Genomic DNA, 17681 nt, shown 5'->3' with positions numbered 1-17681 from the left:
TTGGGATGTGGGAGGAAACCAGAGTAGTAGGTATTGAACCCTTGATCCCAGAACTGTGAGTCTTACGTGCTAACCACTCTTCCTGAGGTTTCAATATGAAAAAAGAAAAAGAAATAAAACACTAAAATGTTCATGTGAGGTAAAATGCTAGTTCACAAGAATGCTTTTGCCAGATGCTTCCTGCCTTTTCCTAATTTCCAACATGCTCCCCATTTTCATGCCCTTGAAACAATACAACTATGTTACCTTTTATAATTAATAGGCAAAAAAATGAATTAATTAACCAGCATAATATAGTGTGCCTTGGTTTTTATGTTGAAGTGTATCATTAGGTACAGCCACCATAAGCTTAAAGCATCTACAGTATGGGTCTCTTTAGCAAGCTGACATTTTCTTGGCCAAGTCGCTTTCTGGGTGGAAGAAGGCCAACACTTTCTTTTGGCCCTGAAGCCTCTGATGATTTAATATTATGCAACTACCATATTGTAAAAACATGATGTTCCATCAAGATATTGAATTTCTTTTCGCTTTTGCTTTAACATGGATTTAACTGCATGAATAATTATTCCCAATAAGGACATCCTTTCATTAAATAAACACAAATTCCCATTAATGCCTTATTAATGTGCCTTGATGCAAGAGGTTTAAAAAATCATTTGAAAATATAGTAGTAGGTTAACTGGGCCTATGGATCAAAAGTGGACACTGTACCCTTTAAGTTCATATTAAAAGTGTTTGTAATCAAAATAATAATAATTATCATTGAGTCTGAGTCAAGTCCTGCTCTGGCAGTTGGCTGAAGACTGAAGGGTTTCCAGACCATGGGTCACTGGCTGCTCTGTAGACTGGAATTAACACACAACAAGAAAACAATAAAGTGAAGCGAATGCAAATTTTTATATCGCTAAATCCGTGAGGGGCCAATGACAGGCCGGGTTCCTGGGTAAGTGCAGCCAAGCGCACCAATCAGAGGGGCTGAGTGACCATTAGTCTGAAACAATCAGCCTCTTAGCATGCCTATATTTTGACATCTGCATGAAGATTTACTGCAATCGGGTCACACTTGCAGGGGTGACCAAATCAAACACGCTTTGATTCATTCACATGCTGACTGCATATCAGCCTATTTCTGCCATGTCAAACAACATACAGCGCAAATGTTTGCGTATGAGGTCAGTTTACATTTAAGCCATGCAGAAATAAAACTTCACACTGATGTCACAAACTAAGGAGGCAAACACAGCGTTTGTTGTTTGACTCCTTCACAACTCCTGCTTTAAATTTCTGGCTTCCAGACATTAATCCATCATATTTTTCTCTTTTTTATTTTGCATTTGAAACTCAAAAAAAATAAAAATAAAAGCCTGCCGAGCAGAGGTCAACCCTCCCAAAAATGACAATCATTACGCCGCACTACATAATCTTTGGTTTACAGTAAAACATGATTACTGGTGAAAGAACCCAACCTATTTTTCAAAATTCAAGTTGTATCGCAAACACAAGCTGTTAATGAAATCATTTGTTCTGGTTATTCTCCGACTTAATTCTTTTGTTATAGCAAAGTTTAAGTTAGGAACGCTCAGAGATATACTCCTACTCGTCACAGTTCATTCTTCAGATAGATGTGTTTGTGCAAGGCAAATCCTCTGATAGGGTGAGAGTCATTCATCACCTAACTGCCCCCCCCTACCCCCGCCCCACAACCCATGCCTTTTGAAACATGTCTTGTCAAAGTGCCCTGCCATATCCATCCGGCCTAGGCTAAAAAAGCAATGCATCAAAAAGTAGAGAGCAACCAGTCCCTTGATAAAAACAATTAAATTACAGAGCATTCACAAATTATCTTGTAAAGAAATAATATCTTTGATATGTTCTAATTTTTGTAAGAATATACAGCATTTCCTGTGCGTATGCAACCTTCTGATTAATGCTATAGTCTTTTTAGTCCTTGTAATAGTTTTCAATCACCTGTGGGGTGCTGACTTTTATTGCAGTTTTAAATCTCCCTAAGCAAACAGGCACCCAACATTGTGAGTTATTCTACACTTTGGAAACAGCTCAGTGGAAGATTTCATATCACCTTCACGTTTGCAGGTCGAAGGTTACACACTGGGGAGGAAGCGGTACTTGCCGCCCTCCCAGGAACCCGTTAAAATGGCCACTAAACAGTGCAGTGCCATCGCTAAATTGTATCCTACCGGCTGCGGTATCAAATAAAATGCAGGAATCCAATTCCCGCCTATCCCTGCCCGCCATCAATAAAATAATCCAATCGGTGCCAACAAATATTCCATTTAGAGTCATATATGATCGTGTTTTGGAGTAATAAAAATAACTTTTTTTTTGCGTTTGAGCTACCTGAAACGACACTATGACGCTTTTGTTAGTAAAGCTTTCACAAGCTTAAAAGCACCGCTACCCCCCAAATAAAACTGCCCTCCTCATTAAGCCACTTCCTCATGCGAGCAGAGGTGACAATTTTATTGTCCCAGCACTTGAACAATCTAAGAGGCACGAACACTCCTCATCACTTTAATTTCAAATCTACGGGAGCTCCTCAAATAAAACATATTCATTTAGGTCCAATAGTCTCAGTTCTTTAGACACATTAAAGTTTTTATTTTAAATGCTGGTTTAAATTTGTGAAATCAAACCGTTCAATAAAAATCAAAGAGAAGATAATATATTTGTTGCTTGACATTAGACCGAAAATATAGACCCTCCCCTCAAAAAAACTGCTGCCCTTTCAATATTTTCACTTAAAAAGCTGTCATGATGCAATCCAATAAAAACTAAAAATAAGATGCCTATACATAATTTTGTTAAAAAGTCATGAAAATCCTCCGAATGCATAATGAATTTCATACATCATATGTCAAACGAATTAGCATGTCTAACTCAGCGAGAGGGACAGGGAAGCCTCTGCTAATTGGCAGCAAAGCTTCATGCATAATTATGGACCGAGAGCGTCTTTGCTGTCGCACCGTGGCAGTAGCGGAATAACGAGGAGCGAGAGAAAGAGAGACTATAAGGGAAAGATGGGTGGGGGGAACAAAAGACATGGAGTCTGTGTGTGTGCGTGTGTCTATGTATGTATGTGTGTGGGGGGGTATTTGGGGGGGGGGTGTATGATGGCTGGACACTATTTTTTCACAGCAGCTCATCATAACAGCGACAAAATCACGACTGTCCACCCAAAATACACACAGACACACACACACAGACACACACACACACACAAGCTGTGCTATTTTCGCCATTTAGTAGTTTATCTGTTTCATGCTCAAGTTAAAAATGGGTTGATTTTCAAGCTTATTTGTAAGTGCATTGAAATTTGCACCAAAGTGTTGTTTCTTAGTTGTCATTGAAGATATGTTTTAAAAAAACACACACACAAAACACTATTAACATGCTATTACATGCGGATTAAATAATAACCCTAATTGCAAAGAATCTAAAGTTTTGCAGAGTTTGATGTTCTCTTTTATGACTGCTGTGATAGAATAATTCCACTTTTACAATATCAAAAACAGTTCAACTCTTGGATAATCGTGCAGAAACCACAAGGACATTTGTGTGGGTATAAACTGCCTAATTTGCCTACGTTCAGCTCAGAATGAACCCTAAGGATAAGAAATAAACTGTCTAAAAATATGTGCTTCTCAGATTTTTCTTCTCATGAGATTTATAAATGCAGGGGAAAATAACACAAGAAATCAGTGGCCCATATCAATTACAGTTTACCTGGCTAATTACATATTTCTGGACATTATGACAAAACTTGGATTTAATGATGTCATTTTAACATTTTATATACACCTGGTATGTACAAGAAATTCAGCACAGATATTTGAATTAATGAGGAACCGATTTCTCATCCTGCACATTTAAAATGGGTTATTTGAACAATAAACTATGAATTCATTTTTATTGTTTTTTCTTGTCGCCATTAGACATCATTACATCACAAGCTCACACTCATCAATGAAAACTCCATCAACTGGCCACAACAATAGGCACACCTGTACAAAGAGTTACTTTAAAAACTTAGCCTTGTTGATAAAAATGCAAAAAAAAAAAAAGTACTTTCCGAGGAAGATATCAATGCAATTACTGTGTACTATTGTTGAGGTAAACATGTGTATCATACTCTGGTGTTCCAATATTAGTTTTTTCTTTAACTAGTTTTGTATATGAGAGAAGCTAAATCTAAAAAACTTAGCTACAAACAAAATAAAAAAGGTTTTATTAAATAAATATCAATCTCAATGCTGCAAATGAGCAAAGATCTTTATTTTTAAGTGTGTGTTGGGAGGTTGAGTGAGTGCATTACCTGAGTAGACATATGCAGACCCGACAACCTTGAGTTAGTCGACAGAACCCGAACCTCTGCTTGCCATTTATATCGGTCAGCACAAAAGTGAAGTTCTGGCCAATGTGACTCTGGGATAATCTGAAAGAGGGACAATCATGCATAAAAGAGGAACAACCTCAAAACAAATGGGCACATGCAATCTTGAGAATAATGCAAAGATTATAAATAATGATGATCTTGTTCACCTAATATCTTATATATGGTACGTTGAAAAACTGAAAACAGCGAGAGCACACAAAATAAATGCCACAGGAACCGAGTACCAGTAGATGGCAGCAACTCAGCTTCAGTGGAAAAAGCGATTCCACACTGTAACACAGTCTCACTCACTGTTTTGGTAATGGGAATGGTTATGCTGCCTTTTCCCAAGCCAAAAATTAAAGCCTACTGCCTTCAGGTTAAATGCTGGCCTGAATGTTTCATGTGTCTGAAAATGTCTGCCCATAAATGTTCACGTTTTGGCAATGCATTAAAACAGCAATTATATAGTGTGTGTTTACAAGAAAATGCCAAGTATCGTTTCTTTTCTTTTATTTATTTATTTATAACTGGGAAAATCATTCCTATATCCATTACAATGTAACTTTCAGAAAATTGTAAAGCAAACTTAAACATGTCAAAATAGTTTCTTTTAATTTCCTTTTTAATGGGTGCGCTGCTTTGTGTGAAGAGAGCATTATAGAGTCATAACATTATGACCACTTACTTACTTATAAAATCGATGTGTCCCAATATTCAAAAATTAACCTAAAAGGCCTAATTTTTCCACGTATAAATTAAACTATGGGTTTAGTTTGCAGTTGTGTATAATTGCACTTAATTATAAAGAGTTGTATTTAACATTTTGATTCAGCATAAATAGTTGTATTTAACATTTTGATTCAGCCAGTTAGAAGAATTTACACATTACTCATTAAATAGCACCAGAATTGAGTTAAACTCATTTTTATGTTATTCTATAAGAAATATATTTTACAATGCAGTTGTATGAGACAGATGCTGCGGTAATTTGGAGAAGTGATCATAGGCTAAACGTGTTTTTGTATGTATATTGTATGAAACAAATCCTGAGGTTTTTCGTAGAAGTGATCATAAGGCAAATCATGTTTTTTGGGGTGAGTGAGCGTATGTACTTGTGTTTATGAGAGTAAAAGTGGTTTGAAACCGAGATGCGGCGGCACGGGGGGGGGGGGTTGGAGAAAAAGCAAGAGAGAGTGGAATCATACCTTTCCATGTCAAAGGGAAAGCAGAACTTTGGTATCGTCTGAAGCACCTCCTGAGAGAGAGCGAAACAGACACACAGTTTAGAGAAACACACATCAAAAAGAGAATACAAATACTCACAGAGTATTTTATCATAAAACTCTCTTGGGCACTATCAAGTGGTTGAACAAAATGAGGATTAATGTTAATCACTTCTGATTACAATCAGACAAGTACTAAACAGTAGCTCCTAAATGCAGTTAATCCAAATGAATGGGCCATATCAACGACTTCACGTGGCTAAACAAAGTGGTAATGGTCCCTTTCTCCACAGATAGGCAGGGATTCTCAGTCCACAGCTTGAATAATTAGCAGTTAATAAGTTCATCGATTATGGGGTGCCAAGGGGAGATGAAAGGATGTAGAAAGAGAGAGAAAAAGAGAGAACAGTGGGCTGAAGCGACGGTGGTGGCAGATTGTAGCGACAATGGGCTAAGCAGCTCAGAAGGGTTAAGAGGTAAGGGGGGTGGTGGGGAGTACAAGCCTTCAGGGCTTTACCTCCCAACACCTCCCTTGTGGCTTATAGGAGGAGGAAGGGAGGGTATCTGTGCTCTTCAAGTAAAGTGGGAGGGGGGGACGTGTGTGGGGGGCACCTTTTTCAGCCCCAGCATATGGATTTAGACAGGGAGCAGCAACAGAGCAGAGCACCATATGGGGTGAACCACACCAAAACAGCCACACAGCCGCCCAGCACCGGGTTCAAACTCTGTGTGTCTATGCGTCTGCCCCTTTCTCTTGACTATCCTGGCTCCTAAAAGGTACGGGGACGGTGGAGTCCTTTATACAGTCTGTGTCACAGCTTGTCTAACCTTTCTTTTAGCTGCCGCCAAGCCCAGAAACTAATCCTGGTGACTCTCAATGCTCTGGCTTCACTCGTCTTTCTTTATCTTACCATGTCTGCCAAAGCCTGGCTACCGAGTCCAAGGTCTGTCTCCTTTTTGTTTCTGATGAGAGATGTCCCAGCCCAGACTTGAGCCATCTCTCACTTGGTCTCTCCCTGTGCCAGCCCAAATAAACTGATCCGGAAGGCAGGTTGAGTGTCTGCTGCTCCTACTGTTGCTAAGACCTCACCATGGGGAGCAATCACTGATCCTCATCCCAAGCTGCCCCCCACCCACCTTAACAAACCATAAATCTGTCACTCCAGTACAACACAAGCATTGTCACAGACACGCAAGCAAAAGCAACAATGTCCTATGACAGAGGGGGAGTTAGAGCGTATTGTGTATGATGTATGTGCATTTCTGCCTGCCTCAAGGACTTTTCCCTTTTTATGGATGGAGGGGGTTAAGCATGTGCATTTGTCACAGTATACATGTTTTGGTTTACGGGTGGTTGGACTCAACTCGCCAATATATTTTGTTTGCATGGGCTCCAAAATGAAGCATAGGGTAAGGGGAGGGGAGGTCGGTGTTTTTTCAGAATTTGTGATAGAATTGAGAAGTCAACAAATACAGAGAGCTGGGTGGTGGGAAGGTCTGTGTGTGCGGGCAGGCATGGGTGTGTGTGGGTGTGTAGGTGTCTTGGCGTGTGCGGCTGAAAAACTGTCACACACATCAGAGCTGCCATCGCTGTGTGCGTTTGCTACTATTATTAACCACCATGTACAAGCACCAATATGTTCCAGAGAGCCCTCCTTGGCGCACTGCATATGGTACACATATCCAAACACACACACACTGGGACTCGCTTTGCCTGCAAATAAAAACATTTGACTTGCCAGATTTGAGAGTTGTCACAGCCCCGCCCCCATCAGGTAAGCTGCTCTTGAGTGACAGTCGAGGGACTGCCGAGACTCTGATCTCATACAGGACCATCGGGAATGTGCGCGTTTGTACGTGTGAATAATGTGACATAGAAACAGCAGATGTGTGCTATATATATATTTCTAAGGGCTAAACAACATATAAGATTGCCATCCTCAAGAATATTGACATCATATATTTACAATCCTCTGTCTTAAACAGTTAAAAAAAATGCTATCTTACGTCAGCGGGAAAGATCTTACAACGCCTTCTTTTTTATCCACCAATGTCTATTCAAGGATTCAAATGTAGAGTATTTCTAGTTTCACTTACGTCCATCTTTACCAGTTCAAGGAATTAACGGCTTCAGAACTTACTCAACTCATCGGGAGACAACAAAAATCATTTACATTTTTATGTGCTCACATTTTACAATGAAACAAGTTATTTAAGCAATAGAAGTGGACATAATAATCTAACAATGTGATCAATATATTGATTTGTTAAGCACAATCAAATTGAAATCAATAAATATCGTAATAACAGATTTTAGAATCCAGTTTTGTTAAAAAGAAGGATTTAGATTGAAATGTCTTAAATGCCTCAACAACAAAATGGTTGTAAACGTCAAAATAACATTGCATGTTAGATTGGTTTAGCGGACATGTACGTGTAAGTAATACTCTATTAAATTGAATTATAGGACCTTCAATCGAATCATAACAGCCTTTGTGCAAATATTGTATCTTTGGCAAAAGACTTGATATTGTATTGTATCGTCACTGGTGATCTACATCTTCATGAAATGTACCAACATTCCAACATTATGTCTACTTATAGTGTGCTTCCTACACAGCAGCTGTCATTGAGGAAAAAAATACTCCTGCAATCTGCGTTATCTAATTGTTACCACATACTAAAAGCTATTATCCCCAAAAACTTCAAGATGTACTGAACTATGATATCTTACTATTATTATTGTTAATTGATATGAACATGAAACAAATAACATTGAAATCCGTATGATTGACACATTTTTAATCATCAATTAAATGTCATTTGATAGTTTTGGTGGGTAATCCATAGGTCTGAACTGACAGCTTGTGATGTCAAATGAGAGCTTTTACATTGCGGAAAGCCACCAGCATCGCCCAGCGTGTGATGTTGAAAACCAATTATCACTGGTCATACCCCTTTATATTTAATCCAATTTTAGCTCTATCACTGATGCCCCTCTCTTATTTTCTGATAATTCTTGATGTACTTCTGGTACAGCAATGTCCTGCTTTGGGGAGTTTTGTCTGAAAAGCCCAAGCGAATAAATCTAACTGTCCTCATCTGCTTTGCAAATTTACTAAATTACACGTACATTGGAGCAAACTCAGTTTAAGGGTCTTCCCTTCTATACCTGGCCCCACTGTGATGACAATATATGAAATGCACAAAGGGTTTTCCTTCCCAGTTTTGTGCAGAGCCCAAAGCTCCTCACAATAACAGCACTCGCAAATGCATACCCCCCTGTTTGCTATTTTCCCAAGACAATAAAAGAAAGAAGCAGATAGTATATTTGTAGATGTGCAAGAAGGGTGGCGGGGCAGTGAGGGAGGAAAGTGCTGCTAGGTTGGCAGACGCTGGTATGCGTGTGTGCTGTTTATCGTGAGTGGTGACAGGGGTATCACTCAGTGAGACAGAATGATCTGGGTTTCCCCAGTGGACCAGCCTGCTATCACCGCACCGCAACACTACAACAGCAGCCCTGTGCAAAATAACATGGTACAACAGGGAGGTGCTAAAACCATTCAGCAAAGGGAGGTTGCCTTATTTCATCTAAAAATGGGTCTAAACTTAAATTGTTACATTATCTGTAAATACCCACTATTTTAGGAGAGATTGTGGTCTGTAAAAATTAACATTGTATACAGAAACTACTCTGGGGGATTTGATGGCTACAACAATGTGAGCCCAATTTGCCTGCTGTTCCTTCAACAGATTCAGCCCGGCTCTTTGCTACTTAAAATGGGAATAAAATGGCAAAAAGCAGCTTTAAAAGATTTTGAACTGCTTCATATAAACATTTTTCATAGCCAACACATTTGACTTGGTGTTTCATTTTGAGTGTGAACTTCATGAGCAATATGCACTCGCCCATGAGCTTTCAAATACCCCATAGGGAAGCAGAAGAGAATGGTAAAGAATTGTGAATCCAAGGCGGGTGTGGAAAAAGAATGAGTGTGAGCTGAAACATGCTGAAAATAATCAAGCACGAAGGGAAAGGACAGAAGATGGGGAAGGCTGAAACAGAAACAGAGACAAAGTGAATGTCATAAGTTACCACAGAAGTGATGGAAAGTTATTCAGTGTGCAGATACAGCGGCCAGAGGAGGAAGATAGAAGGAACTCAGTTCATGCCCTTCTCCCCTTGCAGCAAGGACTCTTCCCTTGAGGGAATCAGACTTTAAGCCTTTGCTCTGCTTTATATTCCCCTGGCTACTGCAGCCAGATCAGTCTTGCTGCCTGACCAAAGTTACTCAACCTACTTCAGGACAGTTCGGCCTCTAGAGCCTTCTACAAGGAAGTTGGTTCATGGAAGAATAGCAGTAGGCAAATTTGGAAAAAATAATTGGTTTACCAATATTACAGGCAACAAATATATAAAATATTACATATATATTTGGACACCAGTAATATATTTTCTCATAGTACAATGTCAGTCACAAAAAGATCCATTATTGATTTTATAAGATCTGTATGCATTCAACAGAATAAGTTACATTTCATTGAAAGCAATAAAAACATACTGATTATTTTTTGTTGCTGAAATGTTAAATCATTATTTTGAACAAAATAATGCTAAAACTTGATGATGTTGATCAATGTTTTTGCAAGTTTTGGACAACAATATGCAATATGAAGTCTGCTACGATTTCATTCCACAAAGGGGGCTTCGAGTGATGTATCGATCTATGTTGCACTGCAGTGGGAAAAACTCAAAGCAAAAATATTTATCATTATATATCCATATATTGAAATGATTACAATTTAGAATTTAAAGTTACCCCGCGTATTCAATAGCGGTAAAAAGTTATTAACCCTGATTATTATCTTTGGACTTGGACACAAGAACATTTTTTTAAAGTATTGGCCTGAAAACTCATACAAATGTAACAATTTGGCCACAATGCCAAATCTAGCCATTGTCTATTAAATTAATGACAGTCGGCATAACACTCACATTCTCACATCAAACCACAGTTTCAAATCACGCTACCTTCACCTCTCCACTTTCTCTCCCTTGCTCACTATTCTCTCTCACCATCCTGCTAAACCCAAGGGTATCTTCTTAAATTCCCCCCTTTCTAGAGACGCCACCTTTTTCCTCACCCTCACCAACACCCGTTGTCTTCCTTTGACCCCCCCTTTTCCCAATTAGTCTGTCTGTGCGCAGCAACCCATCCGATGCCTGCCCATCCTGCCGGTACTGGTCCGCTCCTCAAGCCCCTCTGGCTAACATGACAAAGAGAGAGACTCAGTATTCAAAAAGACACACTGCTTTAAAATGTCGAATGGTAGGGTCGACCTGGGTGCAGCTTTAAGCAAAATATTCAAATTCTCAGCCTTCCTTTTTTAAGAATTTGCATGGATATGCATTCATTTGCAGTGTGTAAAGGCACAAGGACAGCTGAGCTTTGGTTTTCAAGAGACTGAAAAAATAAATAATGCATAGTTAAAATGTATGATTGCATGAAATCTTGATGGGTCGGGCTGGTACATTAAAACCACATTGGAAAAGACGAAATGACAATTCATACTGCTGATGTGCAATATTGACAAAACTTTATATTCCAATATAAATAAATTTTATATTGCAGTATTGTGTGTTTCCTTGTAATGAATGGCTAGTTTCTTTGTTAAAGAACCCCAGCTGCTACGACTGTTAGTTAATATTCACCCATATTAAAAAAGCAGCTATGGCGTAGGAACACTACGGAAAAGCGAAAAAGAGCCACCTATGCTCATACATTGTACCCATTAACCAATAGTAGCTTGTCTGCCAAACATCCTCAAGTGTGAGGTTTGAAAAGGAAATCAGATAAAATATTATTTAAACATTATTTTTTTTGTAATTTGTATTCCAGATTCATGATGGCATATAATTTAGGGTGTGTGGTGGATTTTGACGGGGAAAACATGACTCACCCTTTATTTGAAATTATGACTTTACATGTAGATTCTTCCACATGCACATTGGTTACAACTTGAAAGCTGGCGATTTAAGGATGAATATGAACTTTGAAAAAAACAAATGCTTTGTATGTGCCCCTTGACAAGGTGGCAACCAGTTCTGGGTGTAATCCATCTTTTGCGCAACATCAACTGAGATCCAGCACGGTGCTCTGGCACCTGAGCAGGATAAAGGGTGTTGAAAACGGATGGATGGATTCTTCATATTTATGGTCTCAAAGTAGAGTCATTACACAGTAATTACTGTTATGACATGCCTTCTGAATTAGTTAGAGTAGTTGACGATAGACTACATTGTGTTCAGTCATGTATAAATGAGGATCACATCAGTTCTATGGGAATAAAACGGTCAGACACCGAAGACCCTTTACTCCTGATTAATCATATTTTATTGGAGCCTTAGCTATGATTAAATAAAACCATATTTAAGCTAAAAAGTGCAGGAAAAAGCCAGATAGTTACAGGCACCGACAGTGAATATAGCAGAGAATGCAGAATAAAAGGAGCAGAAAAACAATAGGCAGAGAAGCAAAGTCTCCTCTGTCCGCTGCCGACCACAGGCCCTGCAGAGATTCCTTTCATTAGGCTTTAATATTATGCTGCCGGCTTGCCATTCTGACCTGCACTATGTGCCGGTAATAAGAACGGCCTTCAGAGCCGGACCAAAGCAACAGAGCTGCTTGAGATGGGGGTGGTGGTGTAGGGGGAGATGGAAGAAAGATGAGGGGTGCATGAGCATGAGCTGATGTGGTGCACTTTCAAATTGACACGGGGCGGGGGTGTTACATTTTCACATTCTCGCTCATTCCAACCAAGCTGCTCAGGGAGCGAAGAGGGGGGAAAGAGGGCATTTTGTCTTTCTTGAGTTGATGAAATCCCTCCATCAGTGACCCCTCTGGTGTGGGGAGTCTGCAGTGACTAAAGTTATTTTGGTTAACAGCATCCCATGTTGCCAATATCATTCTTCAGTAGGTGTTGAAGGTGGCAGATTGATCTCCTGGCCTCTTCAAACACTTTGCCAACACTTGTCAGGAACACAGTAAGTGTGCATCTGTGTCTCATAGAGACACCCATGGCTATACAATCAATTTCAAACCTGTACTTCCGGGCCTTTACCAATAAGAGTGGTGAAATAACAAACTTGAGGAAATCAATGGAAATTAAAGGTGCTGGCAATTATTACATTGGCCGTCCTTTGTTGAATATACTGTTGCTGCTCTGCACACCTCAGGGCCCAGTTAGGGCCATTGTGGTGCACCTAGGGACCTTAGATAAGAGTAAAACGGTTACCAGGGTAATGGAGCCTATTCCACCTGACTATGGACTGTAGATAGGGTACATATACATATTGATTTCAAGATCCATAAACAATTATTCATCTATTTCTATGTTTATTATATAGTCGACTACAAAAATTCAATTTTAAAGATAGCTACAGGTTTAAGTAAAGCTACAATAAAACCACAACCAGCCAGGGTAAATTGGCCATTTTTTTTAGGAAAAGCTTGAAATGAACATTTTACTGAATATCTATAAAAATGAGTGCAAAAATTCTTGTACGACTTATACACAAAACTCTGCTGAAGTAGTCGAGATTGCAACCATTGCATTGAAATAATTACATTTCAGACACTGCAATGGATATAATACAGCATTAATGCTGTTGGGGGAAGGGGCAGAAGCTTAGAGAATAAATAAATGGCATCAACAACAACAGTGTGCATGATTTCAGTGCTAATACCCTGTCCTGCTTATGTCCTTTATACGCATCACAGATGGGCTCAGAGAGGGAAGAGCAGCAATATTATGCCTCTGCCGAGATCTTCCTCTGAATATATTAGCAAATGATATGGGGAGATGTCTCACTCCTTGCCACACTCATGTGCACACGCATTCACATACAGTTGGAAGTGTTGGGCCAAGAGAACTGCATATGCCCAAACATACAAGCATGGGCTTCATTAATGAAGTGCCAGGAAAAGAGGAAGAGGGATAGAGAGGAAGCACAAGCGTGCACGCAAACGAAGCAGCCGGGAGGGATTTTCCTCTTTAAGCTTTCAGCTCCCACTGGGCATAGCTTGACCGTAAGAACCCTGATGTGGGTCTGCCTCTAACACATGGCGTAAGACACACATGCCACCTCACACCTATCTAGATACTGAATGTATACAGTTGGCTCAGGAATGGAGCAATGGTGGAAGCCTCGCTTCTAAACATTTGAATGAACAGAGAAGGGGTCGTGTGGGGGTCAACGTTAAAATTCAAGATTAAAATGATACTAGGGATGTCCCAATCACATTTTTTTGCACCTGACTCCTAATCAACTGAACCCACACTACCTGCATTGAAGACAGACTTCATAATCAATTACAGTAATTTCTTAATTGTGACCACAAGTGAAAAAAAAACTGACAACCCTAAAACCATATCTGCCTAATTAACTCAACTAAAAAAAATCTACCACTTATCTCCTGGGTGATACCATTTAACCTGTATGTTTAACTCATGCACATTTCAAAAAGAGTGGCAACTAACTAACTAGCTTTTTTGTCCACCTTAGCTTTATCTGCTCATTGTAATGTCTCCCCGCTCCATTTGGCACAAAAGAACAAAGGAATGAAACCTCTAAATGTGAAAATAAATTCCTCCATCTGCACAAAAAATCCATGGTTATTCCCTAACTCCACCCTCTGCCCAGTGTACAGATAAATAGATTTGAAAATTGGATGAGATTATACTAACTTTCCTGCTACTGCAGATAATCATAGTCATAAACTTGAACGTCTACTTGTAATTTTATTCTCATAATGGCTGTGCTGGTCAACATTGGTATCTTAATTGGCATAAAAGATAAGTTTGTCCCTCCGAGTTAAAATATGATGTTTTGACTGAGCAAGAATATCAGACGGACATTTTCTTATAAAATCCTTCTTAGCATTAGTAATGCAGTAGGGCCAGCATCCCGTTTGTGAATCAGCTTTAATTGCTTCATCTGTAGTTGTAATCAGTACTGTTGCTGCTGGCAGTTCAACTGCAATTTTCTGCTTTGCCAAAAGTTTACCACCTCCTTTTTTTGGAAGGCCACAAATGATATAAAAAGGACAGTTTACTAAATATTTTTTTTTCGTTTTTCTTTACTTTCTTCTATGGTTCATCTCCCAGGAAGCTAGCCCAGAGATCAGCGCTATCAGGACCCACAAGCAACAAAAGGTTCTAGTTAGGCATCTAGCTCAGTGCCGGAGCCAAAGGCCAGCTTAGTGGGGCAAGACTGTCCATTAGTCAAGACCCTGGAACACCCCAGGGATCTGGGGGTGATAAGGGTAGAAAGAAGAATAAAACACTATCAACCCTGACACATAAACACACATATTCTCAAAGGCAAACACAGATCATATGAGGCCTTGTTTGACACTGCTGTCAGGGTGCAGTGAAGGGGAAAGACAAAACCCTGTGACACTGACAACATACACCGACACAAATACATGCAAATACATAATTCTGGTTATGCTAGAGAAATAGTTTTTTTTTCTCGTATTTCCTCTTATTTAATAAACAGTTAAATCTTGGCAAAAATTGGTTAAGTAATGAAAATTTTAATAAAACACTTGCACTATATCTGCGTGTTGTTAAAGTTTGACAAAACACTACTACTCTGTGTTTTTATTTGGCTTTTAGAAAGTCAGAAGATGGGTGAGAAAGTTGGCTTTTTCCTTCCATTGGTCTGACAAAGGTGCCTCATATGCTCAAGAGTCATCTTTTGCCTTGTTAAGCATCCTTTGACTGTCAACCACAATGAGACCACACAAACTCCCTGTGGAACGCTGCAGTGACAATCACATCAACATCAACAACCTAATCCTACCTACATTAAATTATTCTTGATATTTTTTTTGTTTAGGTATTTTGCACTAAATCTTAGGTTGTACAAAAGAAGAAATTGAAATTTCAAGTCAACCTTTTTAACTTACATTTAAAAGTTATCATCAAAAACATTACCTTTTAAGTAAGTTGAACATATGTCAAGTAGAGCTCACCATTCTAAGTAAACTGGACTCAGAGCATCTTAAGCAAGCAGAACTCACGTTGTGCTATGCGATTTTGATTGCTAATAGTTAGTTGGGTAGACTCCAGCACCCCATACATGTTTGTGTGTTTGTATCTACATACGAAGACCTTTAATGAGGGTGGGGAGGGTGAACCCCTTTTTGGGGACTTGAAGTGTTTGGGGACCCTTCCTTTACTTTATGTCTTTGACACCACTGGATGGATTATTAAAAAATGGATTTCCTGCATATTAATATACTATATTATCCTATGTATTTTGAGGCGGCATTCATATTCCGTGTCACTTCCATCTCCAGATACAGTTATAGTATCATTCTGTGCCAAAGGTCTTGGATCATAGGCCTGACACTGCTTAATGTCTGTTTCACTACCTGTACCTGCAACATCACATATTCACAGGTTTCCAATTGTAAATTCATTCAATTGTATTTTTGTTTCAGCAAAAACTCACGACAATTCTAGAAATTCTGAAGCGTTAACTTCATGACTGCCATTACCAGTACTGGGCTGCTGAGGTTCTCAATTAGATTATTCTTCACTCTGAACATATGAGTGGGCCATCTAGAAGTCACACCATACTGTGGTAAGCTATAATTAACTTCTCTGTGTGCTGTATGCTTCTTTGACTATAAGTGCATGCTCAGTCTGCACATTTTTCTCTACAACTTTGGGCTGACATCTGAGAGCGAATGGATGGATTTCCATCTGTCTGCTTCAACATGCAGGAATCTGTGAATCTGATCTATAAATACATTTTAAGCCATCTTTCCCTCATTCTCCTTTTCACATCCCTTTCCTCCTTCGAGAACCAAGTAGCATCTGCAGCTGACCAGGACGCTAAAAGACTTTGGATCTCAGGGAGAAATATGATAGCAGGAGGGGAGAAGAAAAAGGGCAGCTTGCAAAAGAAAGAGGGAGCAAGCGCCTCTCGGAGTCAGGTTTCCTCAGCACACCCCAGCGTGCCAGGCAGCCTGCAGTCTGTTCTCCTTTGAGCTTTCTATTCTACTACAGAACAGGAAAAAAAATCAATTCATATTTCCATAATCCACACTCCTGTCTGTCTGCATGTCTTTGCCGCTACCCCTCCTTCCATCCCTGTCCATCTCTTTCTCCATCTCTTCCTTCTCCCCTGGGGTGGACTAACCCCTCCACCCCGATCCTACGGCCTACAAATGTCATTACGCTGAGCAACAATAACGGTCGAAACAAAAGGAGGCCTTGCTCTGAGCCCCTCTGCAGAGACTGTTGGCTGCTGCTGCCATATGCTGGCCAGCACGAGCCACAGAAAGAGACGAAGTCTGGGTACAGAGGACTCCAGGCTCAAGCCCCACAAAGGAGGAAAAGAGCCTTAATCCTGGTAATGAGGCCAGTGAATACAGCCTTTATGTATACAGGGGAAAGGGACAATCCCTCTGTACACAGCGTACTAACTAGCTGTCTTAAGGGCCATCTTATCCACACAAACAATCTGATCAACAACAGAATGAATGAAAATTAAGGTTGACCAAAACTTTACTCTTATGGCAGCTGAACTAAAGAGACATTGGAAAAGGAGATGAAGTCTGGGCATTGGTCCAGACACAAACTATCACTGTCTATTTTTTTTTGTCTTGCAAGCATATTCAGTGTCTGCATCAAGCTTCCTGCTCAAGGCTTGTGTAAATATTGATTGAATCATTTTGCTTTATTCATCTCCCGTATCAAAAATCCTCACAGGGTAGCAGGGGTGCATGGTTCTATCACCCTTAACCGGTTGCCAACCAATCATAGCGCAGGTATAGACAAACAACCTTTCACACTAGCCATCATACCTATGAGGAATTTAGAGTTGTCCATTAAGCCTACCATACATGTTTCTGGGTTGTGGGAGGAAACCAGAGAAAAACCACGCAGGCACAGCCAGAACGGGCAAACCCCACACAGGAAGGCCAGAGCCCGTGATTGAACTCCTCTTGTCAGAACCGTGAGTCAGACATGCCAACTACTCAGAC

General features: G+C 39.8%; 1 protein-coding gene across 2 annotated transcripts in view; it reads right to left on the bottom strand.

The window, feature by feature from the left end:
* Positions 1–17681, bottom strand: part of dennd1b (DENN/MADD domain containing 1B) — a 113766-nt gene that overhangs the window by 71564 nt on the left and 24521 nt on the right. For both annotated transcript variants that reach the window (XM_077606949.1, XM_077606948.1), the window contains exons 4-5: positions 5602–5651; positions 4334–4453 (exon numbers count right to left, since the gene is read on the bottom strand). In XM_077606949.1, coding sequence (XP_077463075.1) covers positions 4334–4453; positions 5602–5651 — 170 coding nt within the window. The remainder of the gene's footprint in view (positions 1–4333; positions 4454–5601; positions 5652–17681) is intronic.

The sequence above is a fragment of the Stigmatopora argus genome, chromosome 8, assembly GCF_051989625.1.
Source record: "Stigmatopora argus isolate UIUO_Sarg chromosome 8, RoL_Sarg_1.0, whole genome shotgun sequence".
NCBI classification, from domain to species: domain Eukaryota; kingdom Metazoa; phylum Chordata; class Actinopteri; order Syngnathiformes; family Syngnathidae; genus Stigmatopora; species Stigmatopora argus.
This window is presented reverse-complemented; position numbering and strand designations above follow the sequence as displayed.